The 19,158-nt window shown below is 40.4% G+C and overlaps 1 protein-coding gene across 1 annotated transcript in view; it reads left to right on the top strand.

Moving 5' to 3' along the window:
- LOC139739553 (serine/threonine-protein kinase 31-like) overlaps positions 1-19,158 on the top strand; it is a gene marked incomplete at its 3' end in the record, with an annotated part of 42,738 nt that overhangs the window by 1,714 nt on the left and 21,866 nt on the right. The window contains exons 3-12 of the mRNA XM_071650157.1: positions 4,135-4,245; positions 5,954-6,039; positions 6,414-6,451; positions 11,475-11,633; positions 12,405-12,476; positions 13,890-14,054; positions 15,284-15,701; positions 16,921-17,048; positions 18,125-18,231; positions 18,594-18,789. Of these exons, the coding sequence (XP_071506258.1) occupies positions 4,135-4,245; positions 5,954-6,039; positions 6,414-6,451; positions 11,475-11,633; positions 12,405-12,476; positions 13,890-14,054; positions 15,284-15,701; positions 16,921-17,048; positions 18,125-18,231; positions 18,594-18,789 (1,480 nt within the window). The remainder of the gene's footprint in view (positions 1-4,134; positions 4,246-5,953; positions 6,040-6,413; positions 6,452-11,474; positions 11,634-12,404; positions 12,477-13,889; positions 14,055-15,283; positions 15,702-16,920; positions 17,049-18,124; positions 18,232-18,593; positions 18,790-19,158) is intronic.

Here is a 19,158-nt window from a genome sequence, read left to right as displayed (position 1 = left end):
CAATTCAAGCTAGTTCAAGGAAAGTGAACATTCAACACATTTGTGACAGACCTGTCGTTTTGATGTTTTACCAATTTTGTTAAATTGTCATCAAACATTGTCAAGATATAGACTTAGGAGATCATTGCATTGTGGCAGCTGATACCAGTCGCCATAGTGACGTTTCTATTTTTTTAATATAAAATGCCTCCACCATGAAGTGTCGCTGGAGGCATTATGATTTTGGGTTGTCCGTCCATCTCTAATTTGATTTTGTGGGCAGCACATAGAACATACTAAAACGATATCCATTGGATGAAACTGGATGAAAATTGGATGTGAAACTGAAAATGAGTTGAATAAGTTATTATGGAAATTTGATATTTTATCAGGGAAAAATCAGGGAAAAATCAGGGAATTTTGTTTTCTTGAAATGCTGGGAACCCTGTAAAATGGAAGGGTTATTGTGTTTTTAGCAGTTTTTCTAGAACACTATTTGTGAGTTTGCAGGTACCCCGATATGTCTAAGAGGCCCCTGTTCATTGCTTAGAACCCTACACACACTCTTCACTTTCAGCTCTTGTAGTACAGGTATAAGTGACTATAACTTTTGGAATAATAATGCGACTGCATTAAAAGTTGGTATAGTCATGAATAGAACATTTTAATAGAGCATGCTCAATTTCAGCTACAAACTGTAAGTCTGATAAACCCTTAGTTATTGTTGCTTTGGAGTTTTACATTTCCCACTTTTTTTTTTCATCCCATTAATTGCACAGAGCACAGCTTGACAAGATTAATCCCTTGAATAGATGCTATTCTTCAGAAGCTCTTTTCTTAACACGCTTTGACAGAATGCGTGCTTTCTCTCCAATTTTTAGATAGGTTAGGAGAGTTGGATGTGAATTGAGTTACACTATATCGGAATCTACCCTTCACTAAAAATCTACGTCTTATGACTTTGGTATCGGATTTGTGCTGCAGGGTCACATATGCATACACTTAATTAAACTCGCTATGTACATGTACATGCATTAACACACAATTCTGTAGGGAAATATCTTGGCCATAGTGTCAAAGGTCACATGAAAATGCTAACATTTTACTAATTCTTCCATATCTTAAAAAAGCTCTTTGAAGTACTGTCGTGAAAAGTGATGTACGTATCTTATACATTACCACTGAGTGAGTATTTGAAGAAAGCTGTTTGCCATCGGGTCAAAGGGCAAGTTTAGAGGTCAAGTGAAAGTCTCAGATTTCCACATACTTGCTCTCAGAAACAATTTTGACATCTTAATGACACTTTGTTCAAGGAATGTCAAAGCTGCTAAGCACATTTTTGGGTGTGCCTGGTGAACTGTGCCATCAAACTTTGAAACTGATGTCATTTCAGTTTCTTGCTAATCATGTGTAACTATCAACTCTCATTGTCAAAATGGACCTTGGGAAATTTAGTGATATGATGGAGGCATGCCAGTTGCCATAGTGACATTTATAGTTGTCACTTGTATGCAAGTTCATACACCATTCTATACAGATTGTAAAAAGATGAAGGGAAATTAGATTGTTAAGTTACACTTTGGGAGTAGACAAATGTTTATTGTTTGTGTTTATTATGTGCATGCCATTTCAAGTTGAGCTACCTTTGTCAGTATTTAGTATGGTAGCCCTTTTATGTCTCCGCCACTAAGTGGTGCCGGAGGCATTATGTTTTCGGGTTGTCCATCCGTCCGTCCATCCTTCTGTCCGTAATCGATTTTGTGGACAGCGTAACTAAAAAACCATTGAGGTATCCCAACGAAACTTGGCATGTATATATGTATGAGTATACAAAGTTGTGCCTATATATCAACTTTTAAGCGCACATGCTCAAGGTCAAAGGTCAAGGTCAAATGCTTAAAATGTCACTGTTTCCCCCATATCCACTCAATGCCTGCAGATATTTTTTTGTTAGATTTAGTGTATACATGTACTACCAAATAAAGATTGTCTAGAGAAAGTTTTGGGTCATGAGGTCAAAGGTCAAGTCGAAATGTTAAAATTTCATATTTTTCTCCATATCTTGCAAATGGTTCATGGTATCTAGTATATATGCATGTACTGACTGACAGTGATTACCAAGGGAATTTGGGGGTCATGGGTCAAAGGTCAGGGGTCAAATGTCAAGGTCAACTACTCAAAATATCACTTCTGTCATATTTATGCAATGCCTGCAGGATTTTTCTTGAAACTTGATGTAAAAATACATACAGTACAGTATTACCCAATAGAGATTCTCTGGAAAATTTCTTGCCAAAAGGTCAAAGGTCAAGAAGTCAAAGGTCAAGTGAAAGTGCTAAATTTCACTTCTTCCTCCGTCTCTCAAATGTGACTCAAGGTACAGTGTATCATCATAAAACTAAATACATTCAGGGAGTGTCCCACCTCCCTGGTATATTGTATTTATGCATATTTTTCCTGACAGTGATTCTCTTGGGATCTTTAGAGTCATAAAGTCAAAGGTCAAGGGTCAAAGGCCAGGTTTAAATGCTAATATTATACTGTTTGATACTGAAATTACACTTTTTTCCATACCTTTAAAGGGCGCATAAACCCAAAGAGCAATTTGGGTTGAGTGAAAGCAGTAACATTAGTAAAACACATCAGTGAAAGTTTGAGGAAAATCAGACAAATCAATGCAGAAGTTATGCATTTTTAAAGTTTTGGTGTTGGAACTGCTGGGTAAGGAGACTACTAGAGGTTATGACGTATGAGTGGACTATAGATAATATAAAGAAAATATAAAGGGAATTTAATAAAAATTCATTTTTCATGAAAATTACACATTCCATCAACTTGATACTGACATATGTTAGGGGTAGCAATTATTCTCCCTGCTTTCTAGAAGCGGTTTGTCAAGATTGTACTCTTTCATTTTTGCTAGAAAAGTAAATTTTTGTGGAATTCCTTTTATATTTTCTTTATATTGTTGTCCACTCATACGTCATAGCCTCTAGTAGTCTCCTCATCCAGCGGTTCCAACACCAAAATTTTAAAAATTCATAACTTTTGCATCGATCATCCGATTTTCCTCAAACTTTCACTGATGTGTTCTACTAATGTTAATGCTTTTACTCAATCCACATTGCTCTTTGAGTTTGCGTTCCCTTTAGAATTATTCAGTGCATAAACTTATAAAAGGGCAAATTAAAAGTCAAGTAAAAATCCTAAAATTGCCAGATACCTGCACTCTTAGACAATTTAGCCATTCATCCAAGTAAACCTAATTGTAGTTCAAGGAAAGTGAACATTTAGCATATTAGTGACAAATCTGTCATTTTAATATTTTGCCACTTATGGAAAACTGTCATCACACATTGTCAGGACATACTATAGACCTATGGGGAGAACCATGCATTATGGTGGAGGCATACCAGTTGCCATAGCGACATTTCTAGTTAAGATCTATTTTGCAAGTCTATTTCTGCTCCCTATATTTCTTAAACAAGCAAGAATCTCATAGAAAGTAGAGCTTTCACAGTTTGAAAAAGTTTTGTGAACCATTACAAATGTACAGTTCGACCTCGATTATCCGGCCATGTCGGGACCGGCGCTCATCCGGATAAACGAATTGGTGGGTTATGGGAGACACAACGTATATACAAAGTAGCTGCCGTCCAAGCTGCCGCCCCAGTGCACTGGCAGCTAGGCAGGTAGCGTACCCCGCAACGGTTGGTGTAATCTATCCTAAATTGTAGTCCCTTCTTTTACGATGATAATGTGGTGTGAATTTATGTTAGTTCTGTCAGGAATATTGTAGGTAAATTGTGTGAGTTTTGTAGAAATTTTTATTTGATTTAGTCACTGTTTTTTCTCAATCTTTGGATTAAAAAAAAGTCCTTCACTGCTTGAACGCGTCCGGATAATAGAGATTTCCGGATAAAAGGAGGCCGGATAATCAAGGTCAAACTGTAATTGTGAGATGATACAAATTATATTTTATTTACATGATATGTTTACCCGGTACTGGTATACAAAAAAAATGTCCTTAACTCTGATGCCTTCACAATAGAGAATGGTATCTGATTGTTGAATCTTAATTTGCAGAGTTTCTGTAAATCATTTTGTTACACAGTGCTTAGTTCAATGACCTCCTTCACTTACCATAACCATCAGATTTGTTAACTACGTGGATGAGGCATCGGTACAGCAAGCAATATCGGCCTTTGCGGGAAAGGTTGTGCAAGGGAGAGTGTTGACAGTCCGGAGGTCAGAACGAGACAAGAAGTAAGTACTCACTGAGGCAGAGCTTGTACGGAATGGTCTTGAAATTGTACATTCTGGTTTACATGATTTCATAATGTGCTTTTAAATAAAATATGAAAAAAAAAATGTCTTCTTTCAGTATGGCATCTGCTGTGAGTTTGTAAAGGGCTATTCAAGTAGCCCTCTCCCTTTATGTCAACCTGTACAGACATATTTTGAGTTTTACAAGAAGTGACCAAAATATACTTTCAAATTTATTTGAGGGTCCAAAGTTTGTATTCTGACAAGGGTGTATTAAAAGAAATTATGTGTGTAATGAGCAGAGATGTGAAAAATATTTGCCTCCTGTAAAAATAGAGACGCTAGAAAAACCAAATTCAGAGTAGAGACGGTTTATACCCAAGGCAGTGAGAAATACACATATACCAGGCCTGCATATACAGTTGTATCTTTATTTGCCTTCAGAGTTGAAAGACAAGATAGATACAACTTGTATCTATAGGACATTGTGGCAGAGACTCCAACTCTCCCGTTTTCAACGGGAGATCTCCCGCCGAAAACCCATTTTTGCAAAATCTCCTGTTCTCCCGCTTGAGATTTGATTTCTCCCGCCCTGGCTCTGTGTCTCCCGGTGGAAAGCATTTCTTACTTATTGCTATCGTATGTTTGAAAAATAAGCCTTAGATAGCACCAGAGAACATCTAGAACCCTATAGGAACTTCGCGTTTCGCACACATCAACTTTGAGTCTCCCGTTTGTAAGGGGTTTCGGGCGGCAGAATCTCCAGATCAGAAGGTGCTTGGGGTTGGAGTCTCTGTTGTGGTGGTCATCTCAATGACAGCAAATGTCCATCCCATGTTCAAGTCAGCAGTAATGAGTAGATTTAAACATGGGAACAGCATGCATGGTTCAAGTTTATTTTGATTAGACTTAAAATGAGAAAGTTCTGATCTTTTAAAGCTCCATGTGTTTTCAGAGAATGTTGATATTGGCAACTACAACACATGCAGGTTAGTGAAGGTGATGATATCAACTCAAAATTGTCCCATCAGTTTCTGCTCTGAAATACCATGTTAAAAAAACAATCATGCCGCAATTGATATTGTGGCAACAAAAACCCATTCACCCATTGAAGACTAGGTGTGAGTGTACTTATGCAGGTGTGTACTATCAGTGCATGTTCTGGCAAAATCAGCTAGTCCTCAATAGGTGAAATCTCATCATTTGTGTATTGTCACATTGCATTGTGAGTGTATAGTGGTACACGGGGTTCTAATAAGGAAGGCATAGCAAAGAGTGCCAGAATCTTAGCTGCCATGTCTTTAAAAGTGGCTTTGCAAAACACCTTAGTCCCCCCTACAAACACATAAGCCTTGTATCAAAGCAAGTGTAATTGAAGGCCTTTCAAAGGCTTACTCCTAATCCCAGTATAGAGAGATAAGCACCTCCCACAACCTCTAAAGAGGAAAGCAAAGATTTCCCACTAATCCCCTATAAAAGAAATGCTACTAATAAACTTGCTTGCTCAACTTTGTACAAAAACTCTCCTGCACTTTTACACAGACCATTTACATACCGTGTTATTTTTTTCTTTACTAATTTTATTGATCTTTCAATCATCATATTGTGCACAGAGAACTTTGCAGTTAGCTAAAGATTACCTACATGTATGGCACAGAGGGAACTGAGAAGTAATGCCGAAAGTAATTCTTGTGTCTCAAATCTATAGATCTGCTAATGCTGGAAATGACAATCGTCAGTGGCACAACAGGAATGGCGACGGGACGCATAATGATGCCAGAGGGAATGATAAAGGTATAACAGATTTTTATATCTTTGCTCAAACTGTTTATCATGTTCCCCCAACAACAGAAACTATTAGACAGGTAAAGTGAGAGACTGATAGACACTACCTATAGATTTGATTAGAATGAAATCACTGAACTGACGTCCTTGGACTCCATTTGAGCGATGTCATTGCAAGACACAAGATTCACATGTAGCAGGTGCTACCATTATTCATACTATTGAAAATAGAAATGTCATTATTTTGCTTCTGCCGCAGATGGAAACACGTGTGTGTATAAAGTAAGTGCAAAATAGTGCTATTTCAAATCTACATGCTGCCAATGAGAATTTCATACTGAAGTTTCATTTTCGTGTCATGACTTTGCTTGTTTTGATATCAGGTTCAGAGGCTGGTCCACAGAAATTGCAGGGACATGAGGTGAGTCAAAGAATGAGAAAGACAGAAACATTCTTTACAGGTTCCGACCCTGATATACGGTGTGTTGTGTTTTGTATTGTCACTTTTAATGCAGTGATCTGTCAAATCAGAGTGAATCCTGGGGGAGAAAGTACCTGTTATACAAGTTGTACAGTTTGTCAAAAAAAAAGAAGAAAATCAACGATAACTTTAAAAATATATCAATCCAAATACAATTTTAAGGTGGGAAACAATAACATATTACCCACATCTTACAGAAAAACCCCATCTGATTTGCTTCAGTGGTTGTCAAAGAGAAATGGGGATCTTTGTGGAGCATATCACAGGCCTCAAAATAGGATTTTGGAGGGGCAAGGCCATTTAGAAAAGGGCACTTTTTCCAAGAGGCCAGGGCACTTAGGTCAGTCAGAGGGGCACCAAGGCCACATTGGAAAGGGCATGTTGGGTGTTTATGAAAAAAGAAAGAAGAAAAAAAAGAACGAGAAAAACAAACAAACACACACAAACACACACACATACACACACACACAAAGTGCAACACACAACAAAAACCTCTTCCCTACAGCTGTAACACATTCCCGATTTCCGCGTTTCTATCAGGTGAAACAACATTTTTTAAAACAGGAATAAAACAACAGTAGGTATTGATTGAAACTCGACACCCTTTCAGGCCAGCCAGGCCAGGCTTCCGTGTAACTTCAAAGCACATTCCGACAGCTGGCTGGCAAAACCACATGGCAAAGGAATTTGCGTGCGCGTGTGAATTGCTGGATGGAGGGCCTGGGGCTTCGACTTGAGCTATAATACTCAGTAATTAAACATTCTTTCCCTGTTCATCTCCAACACCCCAGACAGTTCATGACTTCCAAGAATGCGCCAGTATACGCGCGGTTTCTTCTGTTGATTGGTCTCTCTCTCTCCACCCCTCCCCATTCCCCAGTCTGGCAGGCACTGGCAATCGTGGGATTTTTCTTTTTGCTTGGTGAAGTTGGTGTTCACTCTTTACTACTCTATCTGAATATGCGCTGCCTAGCTAGTATTCTCTACGGCCGCCGCTGCGCTGCGGAGGCAGTCTAGTCGGGACGGTAAAAGCCGGTCGGGCGTACATGTATGTACACGTCGTCTCGTATCTCGGAAAGATACTTTTGAGTTTGAATCAGATATATTGGGACGCGAGTGAACTTAAGGTATGATATTTGAGATCAGGAAAGTTGTTCAAGCTTATTAAAGTGTAGACTTTGAGAAGGGGCATATTATACGTCATAAATAATAACTTTCATTCCCCGTAAAAGGGCACCACGGCCCCAAGAAAAAGGGCACATTTTTTTTGGCCGTAACTTTGATAAAAAACAAAGGGCATTGCGGCCAACGAGAGGGGCACCGACGGCCATGGCCGTCGGTGGCCGTCGGTTAATTCGAGGCCTGATGTCAGGAACCTGTTCCCTCCAAGTTCTGTCCATTGTGTTCACACATTGGTATGTAGTTCCAAGAGCATCCAGGTGCTAAACTTGGAAGAATCACACCCATGACCTGCTTTACAATGATCCACATTTCTCTGTGACCACTTAACTAAGACCTCGTTTAAGCCCAGCTCACACCTTTGCGGTTTTAGCTGCGTAGAGCTGCGTCAGCCGAACACAGCCTTAAAGCAGCCTAATGCAGCACTCCGCGGTAAAATATTTTGTAGCAGTCACATTGTTGCGTTGTAGCTCGTATATTTTTAACAAAATGATTGCCTACGGTTGCCTTAGGTTGCTTTTCACCTTGCTCCAGCTCGCTTTTGCTCGTAACAGTACGATTCAATAAGAAGATTGCTCGCCCCGTAGAGCGTGTACCTCGTTCGCCACTCGTTCGTTGCTCGCTAGCATCTCGCATTAACTTGTTTCTCCTCGTTTCACTGCTCATCCACTCGACTGTTGCTCGTTTCGGCTCGATCCGCTGCGTATCAGTTCGCCCTGCTGCGTATAAGCTCGTAGAGAGTTGCACTGGTAAATAAATTTTTGACATTTCACAGTTACGGGGGGCACAAAGGACTTTTTGGTTCAAATTCTTCCAAAAGCACCAAATTTGGTACACATGTTGCCAAAACCATATATACTATTTCAATTTTTTATGGGCGCCAAGAAGGGCGCCCTCCGGCCATAGTGGCCAAATCCAGTATGGCCGCCATCTGAAATTCAAAAGTCACTTGAATTGTTTGAAAAGGTAAACATTTCACAATCATTTTCAAAATCTGTATTATAGGTTTTCTGGGTCAATGAAATCGACTCTGATGCTGTTTTCATGGTCTGAAGTCAACTTTTCCTTATAGGGTCACCCTAAATGTCGCTTTGGGTCAAGACATTATTTTATTACAGGTTATTACGAAATGGCTTGCCTATAGTCACTATAGCAGGAATGACAACATTGCTAATTACCTGCAGTTGTTGAGGACTAAACAGAGCATATTACTGTGTGTGTGGTTTTTTTTTAAATTACTTTTCAGCGATATACATTGTGTAGTAATACAATTCGAGAAAAAAAAAAGATTTTCCACAAAACCTACAATAACAGCGGGAAACTCAGTTTGAGGTGTTTTTAAAAACTGATATGTTTGGATCTGATGTTGCTGAAAGAACACAATCATTACAAAAGCTTCATGATTTGATAAGCAATTTGTGTTTCTTATGTCAACTAAATGAATATTAATTAAATCTAACTAGATTTTGTTTTCACAGATATATACGCTGTCATAGCGAGCTAAAGCGAGCAGCATCGAACAGGAATGAGGGGGAACGAGGTAAGGTGAGGAGGAACGAGAGGGAGCGAGCGACGGACGAGCTAGATTCGCAATGTAGCGAGCTACATCCGCAATGGTCCTTACTAATGCGAGCAGAGTACCAGGAACAGCGTGTGGTGATGCGAGCTAAAGCGAGGTAATGCGAATGAAAGCGAGGCTATGCGAGGTGAAGCGAGCAGGTATCGCAACCAAACGCAGTGAAACGCAATTCAAAGTAAAGCTGCGTTGGTCTGCGTTAAGCAGCTCGTTGTCACTCGTACCTTGTTCGTCCTTGCTCGCATTTGCTGGTTGCCCCTCGTCTTAGCTTGTATGGATTTTGATCTTGCGTTCAGTTGCGGATGTTTGAAAAAATTTCAAACTAGCGAGCTGGAACGCAAAGCCTCTGCGTTAGTCTCGTTTCATTGCGTAGTGCTGCGTTGGGCTGCGTTAGACTGCGTTTGGGCAATACGCAGCTGAACGCAAGCTCGAAACGCAAAGGTGTGAGCTAGGCTTAACAGTGAGTGAAAAGGCCGGGCTAGGCCGCGGCCGAGCCCGGCCTTCATTTCACTGTAAACGCGCAACAGGCCAAATGCGGTACCAAAATCAGCCGCGCATTTGGCCAAGCTCTGAAGGTAGTCTGGGCCGCGGCCGAGCCGCGGCCGAGCCCGGCCTTTTCTCACTGTAAACGCAAACTGGGCCAAATGCAGTACTGCGGAGTCCAGTTGGCAAAGGGTCTGGAAACCAGACTATACTTCATTGTGACCGGCGCCCTCCCAGTAATAGTGTTTGTATACAAGCAGAGCGCCACTACGACAAAATATTGAAAGGTTTGAATTAAAAGCCCGGGCCGAGCCCGGCACTGTAAACGGACAGAATTGCGGGGCTCGGCCCCGCAATTGAGGCCGGGCTCGGCCCCGGCTCGGCCTGGCCATGCACTGTAAATGGGATCTATATTGAATAGGATTTTCTGTGAAATATAGGTTAGATGTTACAAGTATATTCCAAGACCCTGTAACAGCATTCAGACAGTTCGTAATCATGATTGAAAGTTATCAGTGCGAAAATCTGTTTGTAATTTTTTTCGGGGGACATACTGAACAAAGAGGGCATTTCTGCTGTACAGCTACTTGTATCTTGACAGCATTGTTCGTCATCTGCCCGCTATAGACTGATGAAAGGAAGAATTGCACTCCCTAGTTTTAAGAATGCAATGTTGAATGGATTGCTATGGGGAGTAGATTTTGACCATTATAAGGACTTATATTTTTCTCCTTTTTTTATGTGTGTTTTATTAAAGAGTTCGTGAGTTGGATTTTGTTGTAAAGCAAAAAGTTGGCTGCAGTAGTGAGGTTTGTAGTCTAAAGATGCTCGGCATGATTATTTAACTGTTAATCTTGGGCATACTAGAGTGTTCTGCTTTGCTGTTGGAGTAGAAATATGATGGATATATGATTCATCAGTGATGAATTATGTTGCCTTCAATGTAGTTGCAGAGGACTTAAAGGACAAGTTCACCTTCATAGACATGTGGGTTGAGTGAATGCAGCAATATTAGTAGAACACATCAGTGAGAGTTTGAGCAAAATCGGACTATCCGTTAAAAAGTTATGAATTTTTGAAGTTTCTGCTCAGTCACGGCTGAATGAAAAGACTACTATAGCTTGTGATGTCATATGAGTACAACGATATAAAGAAAGAATAAAGAAAATTCAACATATTTCAATTTTTCTCGCATAACAAAAGAACACTCGACTTCTCTCTTTCAGAAGGCGGGGGGAATAATATTACCCTTAACATACGTCAGTAGCAAGTCGAAGAAATGTGCACTTCATTCAAAAAGTAAAGTTTTGTGAAATTCTCTTTTTATTTTCCTTATATAGTTGTACGCATGTGACATCATACACTGTAGTAGTCTTCTCTTCCAGCAGTGACTGCACAGATACTTAAAATATTCGTAACTTTTGAACGGATTGTCCAATTTTCCTCAAACTTTCACTGATGTGTTCTACTAATATTGCTGCATTCTCTAAATCCTTATGTATATGAAGGTGGACTTGTCCTTTAAAGGGCAGTGAATAGTTGTAATACCTGATATGTATTTGCCGCTCTTGGACAGAATGTCATGTCGTCCCTATCCACGATTGCGTTCAAACGAGCAAGATCATTTGATAATGCGTGCCTCTGTTTTACGTTATGCTTTTGTCTTTGGATGAATTGAGCAGCGCACATCATATTTCTTGTACATTTTGCATTTTTGCCGTGCAGGAGAAGGTGACCATCACCCACGTGATTGATCCCCACACTGTATATGTGCAGATGATAAATCAAGAGGCCCTGGAGAGTTTCTCGGTCATCATGTCCAGTCTCCATGACCACTGCCAGTCTGCGCCAAAGTTGACGGGAGCGCCCGAGAGAAATACGGTAGTGACGGCAACCACTTTTGCCCCGAATGTTGCATCTTGGCTTAAAATCGTTCCCTACAAGGTTTCGAAAGCTTCATAGACTTTGTACAGTCCAGTACAGTACAGTGTCTACAGGATATATCCCTGCATGGTCTTCTGCAGAAAATGCATGGGATGAAAATATTATGGATGATCTAGCCTGGTATGGATTGGTGTATATTAACGTGAGTCTAAGCACGTCACTTGGGATGAAGTCATGTTCAGGTGGTGCTCTTGTCCAGAGCTTTTGTAAAGCCCATTTTCTTACTCCATTCAGATACTTGCAAACCTAGGCTGAAATGCGCTGGGTAGTGGTAATAAGAAGAATGCTAATGGACGAGGTGAGAGAAATTCTTAAATGGGAGTAGTTCAAGTTGTTTTGAATGATTATTGTAGATTGCTAAATGAACAATATAATGAAGTTGCTCCAGGAAGTATTCATTGTAAAAGGGTTTCTAGGATAATTATGAGAAAATATCCAGATTAAAGTGACATGAAAGCATGCTCATGCCTTCAATATTAACTCCGCCATTCTGTGTGTAATTATGCACAAAAGATTTCTCATTGTGTTGCAGTATAATGTGCATTTTGTAATACGATAGTTGGCATGAACGGGACGATTTAAAGAAATAGTATGAGATCTAGACAGAGACTAGTTGTATAGAAATTTCGCGCACATTATTTTCTAGCCCTATACTCAAGGAATGAAATCCATAAGATTTTCTCTGTTTGTGTTTTCTACAATGGCTCACAGATGTATGGTGCCATTTTCGCCGAAGACGGAGCATGGTATCGCTGCTCAGTTTTGAATCACAATGGTGGCAAGGTAAGATGTGACATTTGATAATGTCATAGGACAGTATTAAAGACTTCTCTCATTTCTGGAGTAAAGAGATGGGTGAAGGGATGTACTCCAGCAGGCTAGGGAGGCCTTTTATTATTCAGTAGTGCTCTTTATCTCGACCCTCTTAAGAAGCACTCATGTTTTGCTAAATCATTTGCTCTTTTTTGCATTTTCTTTTAACCGAGCACTGTTTCACACACAGTACTGTGCACGATTACTAGGTCATCCTATTCGAATTGAAATATACTCTGCTGTGTTGACTAATACACGTAGCTACACATTTAACTTCTTGTAGCACAATACCTTAAACTACCTTTTATGCTATCTCCCTTGGATGGTCTGAGAAAAACAGACTGGACTCGGTTGTCATTGCCGGTTCAAGTCCTTACACAAAGTAAAAGACAATGCTGAAATGGGGTTTCAAGCTTTAGAGACAAGACTTTTGCGTAGGTTTAACCCTAACTAGGCTGGGCTATTTAGGTAGATGATAGAGCCGGGGGGCCTCCCAGGCCCCCCGTCCAGATCTCGGCCGTCGACCGCGCGATCGTGACGAAAATTGGCACACACATTGCCTATGATGCAATCTAAAGTACCATGAAGTTCATTTTTTCAAAAATTATCATTTACACTAAATTATGCTAATTTATGCATAATGATGCATGAAATCAGACAATTTGGTATAAATCACTAAATAAAGCTCAAAACAGGCACATCTTTTGTGTAAATATTCTTTTTAGGGTCCTTAGCAAATGTAAGAGAAAAAAATTGCATAATCAGAAAAAATTTCCTAAGTATTTTATTGTTTTTTGAATTTCTTATGTATTTCTGTGTTTTTTCGACTTCATGTTTTTTCATTGTTTTTTCGATGAAATTTGTCCGCGACATTGTTCCAAACAAGAAAATATGTTATTAATTGATTTTAATCAATAAAACCCCAAAATAATCATGCTTTTATGAAATTTGCCTGTAAACATAGTTTGCATTGAAATTGTACACGAATTCACGTTTTTGAGCAATTTTTGGTCTGACATGCACGTGCATATTTATGCGCAACTTCGGAACAACGCGCCCGGGCATTGCAAATTTGGTGTCAAAAGATGCGGGAGACTCGAAAGAAAATAGTCATGAAACGTCGCGGCGATAGCTTCTCGCGATAACGATACATCACGCGAAACGTCGAGGGGGGGGGGGTCTCGGAGGCCCCCCCCCCCCTCCCCCCCCCCCCCCCGGCCTAGTTAGGGTTAATGGGATCTTTGAACTTGAGTAAGTGCATATTATGTCTTAGACTCCCAGACACAGATAATTTTATATGCAGTTCCATCTCTTGTTTATGCTTGACCAAAATTGTGAATGATTGCCATTATTGTGTCTTAAATCTGGCTTTACTTTTTACAGGCTCAGGTGTTGTACATTGATTACGGAAACTCTGCTGAGGTTGATGTAAATGAGATGGTGATGCTGTCACCAGAGTTATCAAGCATCAGTCCCATAGCAAAGAAGATCAGGATCCTTGGGGTCGCCCCACAGCTGACGGTTGCCTCCTCTCCTGCAGCAAAACAGGTTGGAGGAGAAAAAAATAAACAGCAGTGCCATGTCTTCATCCAAATTTTTAATCCACTCTCTCTCCTTTCTCTCTCATTCTCTTTCTCCCTTTCTCTCCTCTCTCGCTTACTTGATAGGATCCTTGTCAAAACTGACTATACAGTAAGTCAGTAGAAGAGAGAATAAACTGGTAGAAACTCTTGACAAATTTCAATAAAAGATGATTGTCAGTAGAGTATTCATTACATGAAAGAATGTACATGCCATTACTTCACAGGCCAAGAAATGTGGTAATTATGGATTCTATGGGTACAGTTTCAGTGTCTTAACTGCCTTTTGCCTTCAAAGGGATGGCCTACCCTCAAGATGATGACTTTTATCATATTTATTGTACAGGTTAGGCTGACAGAGTTAACCCTAAAAAGACTGGGGGGGCTTTTTGGGCCCCCCCTCCCTCGGCATTTTTCGCGATAAATCTGGAACGTAAAAATCTCGCACCGCGACGTTTTATGACTTTTTTCTTTTAAGTCTTACGCAACTTTTGAGACCAAATTTGCGACACCCGGGTACGCAGTTCGGAAGTTGCGCAATATTTTATAAGTGCATGTCAGACCCGAAATTGCTCAAAAACGTGATTTCATGTACAAATTCAATGCAAATTCTGTTTCTGACCAAAATTCATAAATGTATCTTTATTTCTACTTTTACTGATCGAAGTCAATTAATTTCATGTTCTTTATGATCGAAATAGTGTCGCTGATGATTTCCATCGAAAAAAACAATAAAAAAAGAAAAGGTCCAAAACAACGAAAAACATAAGAAATTTTAAAAACAATAAAATACATGAGAAAAATTTTTTGATACCGCCGTATTTTTTGATGCACATTCAATAAGAATCCTACACAGAGTGCCTAAACCAAAGATTAGCAGTTTTGGACCTTTAATTACAGATTTACAGCCATTTTTAAAAATTCATGCATAAATTAGCATAATTAATTTATCAAAAATAAATTTGAATATTTGTGAAATAATTACCTATTCAGTTTTGTAGATTACCTTGTTGGTGACGCGCGTGCCAATTTTCCTTGCGATCACACGGTCAACGGCCAAGATCTTGGGGGGGGGGGCCCAATGAGCCCCCCCCCCCCCCCCAGTCCTACGAGGCATCAAAATAGCCCAGTCTTTTTAGGGTTAAGGGCAGTCACCTGTACCCAAGCAGGGTAACCTGTTTTTTTGTTTTTCCACAGGCTTATCAGTACCTCAGCGCCTTGGATGACGATGGAGGCGTGAGCCAGAAGCTGAAAGTGGTCATCGCTAGGGGCGTGTCCGTCCTGGATGATGGCTCCCTCCCCGTCCAGCTCCTATCAAGCGACTGCGACGTGGCGGAGTCCCTGAACAAGCAGTTTGCCCCCGAATACCGGAGCAGGCCAGAGGGTGCGGTGGAGGGGAGGGATGCGGGAGGCGGGGGAGCAGCTGGTGGAGGTGGTGTCGGTGGAGGAGGAGGAGGAGGAGGAGGAGGGAGATGGACCGGCAGGGAAAACAAGGGCGGAGGAGATCTGAGGGGAAGGAACCATAGGAAAGTGAAGGACAACCAGGCTGCCGGAGACACCAATAGTGAGTCCAGTGTGCAGATTGTCGCAAGATTGCATGGACCATTGCTGAAGGGTAGGGACGTATTCTGGTAAAATGTAGTCACGCTGGTAATGTTAGTTTGAATGAATGGTGAATCTTGTGTTGTTTGTTGATGTGATGGTTATGTCTAGCTCATAATGTATTAATAGTGTGATAAATATCAACGACCTTTCAGTGTGTAGAGTTTCATAAATTGACCATAATACACTGAATTCATTTTTTTTTTCTTTTTTAGTGGAGGGGTGGTAGAAAAAGGAAAATGAACATTTGGTGTTGAAAGGTTAGACTGGATGGTGATTATGAAATGCAGCTCAGTAGTTTTTTGCAAGCTATTGTGACTTATTCTAGTTGTGAACTGAGCTACTTGTAGTTTCTCTGTATGTGTGTGTGTGTGGATGTTTCCATACAAAGAATCTTTAAATGGGAGAGACATGACTAGATCTTAGAGTCAAGCTCTGCACCAGGTAATGTTTGATATCTGTTGACTGCATGCGACACCCAGATCTGGGCCCCGTCTTATAAAGACTTGTGATTGATCAATCACAGGTTGCGATTCATTGCAGCTTTCAAGAGAATTGTGATTGATTGATTTCCATCACAAGTTTCATAAGACAGGGCCCTGATGCTCAGCAGAGCCTCCCTGGTTATGCTGAAGGCTCCCTGAAAACTTGAAAACTCAAAAAGTTCTGACAATAGATATCAAAGGTTTCCTGATTTGAGATTATTTGTATCAATTGAGGTGGCTGTAAAACACTATTACTAGTATCTTCCTGATTGCTATTTGTAACCTCCCTGGGTTTGACAGCTGAATGTTGGCAGGACTGGACACCTTATTTGTATTAACCCGTTAAGGACGAGTCTGGAGTATACTCGGGCAGGGGTCGATGGGAAATGCTTGTTGTAGCAAAATCAGTCCGTATTCAACGGGTTAAGTAAAAGGTGATGCTTTTGCCAACATTAGAAGCAATTCAAGGACTCTAATTCCATTTCATTTTATGATCACAAACTTAAGAATTATGTAGACAAAGAATTGCTCTTTCAGTTAATATGAAACAGTGAACATCAATTCCGTGGATCCATTTCACCTGTTTTGGTCCTCATAGGGAGGACCCAAAACAGGTGAAATCAGGGGCTAGTGTGTGACTTTTTGTTGGTTTTGTGATGCATGGTCACATATTAAAACATAACATGCATATATATGTATTGCCTCCTAAGCACATGAGTTTCCCCTGTCATCTTCAAATCTGAACAGATTACCATGAAAACCGGCTGCAGCATACGAACACCAACCAGATAAGGAAGATCAAGAATCTTGAGGACATCGTGGAGCAGTTGCGGAATGAGAAGATAGTTCTCCAAGAACAGCTTCTCGATGCAAAGGTGAGTTTCACAAATGGGAGAGAGAGAAAGAGAACAAAAAAAAACTTCTGAAAAAAAAAAAAACCTCTGAAAAGTATTCTGTGGTTGAGTCATGAAATTGTCTAACGTTTCTTGTACACTTGTGTTTCTTGGAAATCTGAAATCTCTTCTTCAGGGTGGTTTACAAGGACATTTATTTTTCCACTGGTGAAGACATTTTTGCCCTGTCATCTCAGCATTGGCAAACCAAGGCAAGACATCAATCTATTTAGCCATGTACAGCTGGTAAATGTGATGAAAATCTTGTACATTACAATTCTCAGATTTATTTTTGTCCCTGCAGTCATTCGTCAGGACAGCACAGCTGTTAACCCTGGTGTCCTGATGAGATTACAGTAACCTTTTTATACCTACTGTATAATATACAAATAGTGAATGGTGACGAGTGCGATAATTCAAGATTTCTGAGGCAAAGCCAAGTTAAATAGTGTGCCTCATCTTTCAACAAGTGCGAAATCTTGTTCCATTGCACAAATAAAGACCATACATTATTTGTTTTATGCAACACCTCAGATGTCAACAAATGTGGTCCATGCAGATTCTTGAATTTGATACAGAAATGGCAACCATTTTTCTGTGAAAGGCAAATGAGTAGTGCAGTCACAGTTGGTCGTACGTGAAACGGATTGGTTGAAGTTGTATACAGTGAAATGAGTAACAGGATGCGCACAGCAAGGGTTTGTTTATTGTGATATCAGAGCCATGCAATGGAACAAAATCTGTGAGTTGAGAGTTGGGAGGGTGGGAGATTTTGCAGAAATGGCCTCAAAGTGGAAGAGTTAGTGTCACTGAGAGCGGAGACTGAATGACATCTGACCTGTCAAGATGCTACCTGCATTTAGAAGTCCACATGAGATGAAGTATTTAGAGTATTCGAGAAGCACACAATGGTATTTATGCACGTATTTTTTGACATGCCTCTGTGCATTCAGATTGATTTAGCCTACTCTTTCAATGATTTATCTCTCAGATGTTTTTTGCTTCAATATCTCATTGTTCTTTGATTCTTTTGTTGCACTCGTTGTCTTGTGTGGCAGACCAAAGCGCAGCGTGAGGCAGACTTCATGTCACAAGAGCTAAACCAGGCCCTGGAGGGGAGGTTGGCACCACTTGCCCACAGCCTGCGCAGAGTTAAGGAAGCCAGGTGGGTGCATCATTTAAAAAGGTAAAAGAAATTAGTACAGTCAAGTTTGGGGGCCAAAGGTCAAGCATATTCTGCATTTTCAGTGGCCATGCAATTATTCTTGTTCTCCCTCGATCAAGTGAATTTTGATTATGAAATGTGTTGAATATCAGTGTGGTATTGTAAGTGCATCTCGTAAAAACACAGTGTAGTATGCAGGAAATGGCAATACAAGGACATTTGATTGTGCTAAGCATTCGACCCTTTCTGTGCCAGGGACTTTAGATAGTGTGTGCAACGCTATGGGGTTTTATTGGCCAATAGGCACTCCAAAAACAATGTTCATTTTCTTCCTTTCTAATGTATCCCGCTGGGCCGACCAGGAACGGCTTCAGCACTGATCCAGAACACGAGGACACCATACTGACCGCCATAGATCTGGCCATGACCTCCATGGCGGGCAGCCCAGTCAAGGGCCAGCGGGATGTCATCAGTCTCATCCCGGACTCTGCCCCGGTCGGGGACAGGTTGCAGGAGTTGGAGAGTGCCCAGCAGGTCCTCCAAAACCTTGACTCTCAGGTGATGACCAGATGGAACTTCAGCTGGAAATATAAAGACATAAATATAGACGTAGATTTTTTTTTTTGGGGGGGGGGGGGCATAAGAATAGGGAGACCTTATTATAATGAGCCGGCTTACAGCAAAGTACCGCTTTTGATTTTGAATCTTTCAGTCCCGATTTTCTATTTCTGTAGATAGCTGGTCTCTGTTTTAGCACATTAGTATATTGCAACATTTAAGTAACAGTAATTATGAGGTAAAATTGGTTTTCCTGGTGACCTTGTTATAACATGTTTCCATGTGTTTTCATTTCATTTCATTTCATTTTTTTGTTTGTTTTGTTTATTCATTTAAACAAAAGCATTATCTTAAATGTTAGCATAAATA

The sequence above is a fragment of the Diadema antillarum genome, unplaced genomic scaffold, assembly GCF_040938485.1.
Source record: "Diadema antillarum isolate AM-2024a unplaced genomic scaffold, OU_Dant_1.0 seq00000807_RagTag, whole genome shotgun sequence".
In the NCBI taxonomy this organism is placed as follows: Eukaryota; Metazoa; Echinodermata; class Echinoidea; order Diadematoida; family Diadematidae; genus Diadema; species Diadema antillarum.
This window is presented reverse-complemented; position numbering and strand designations above follow the sequence as displayed.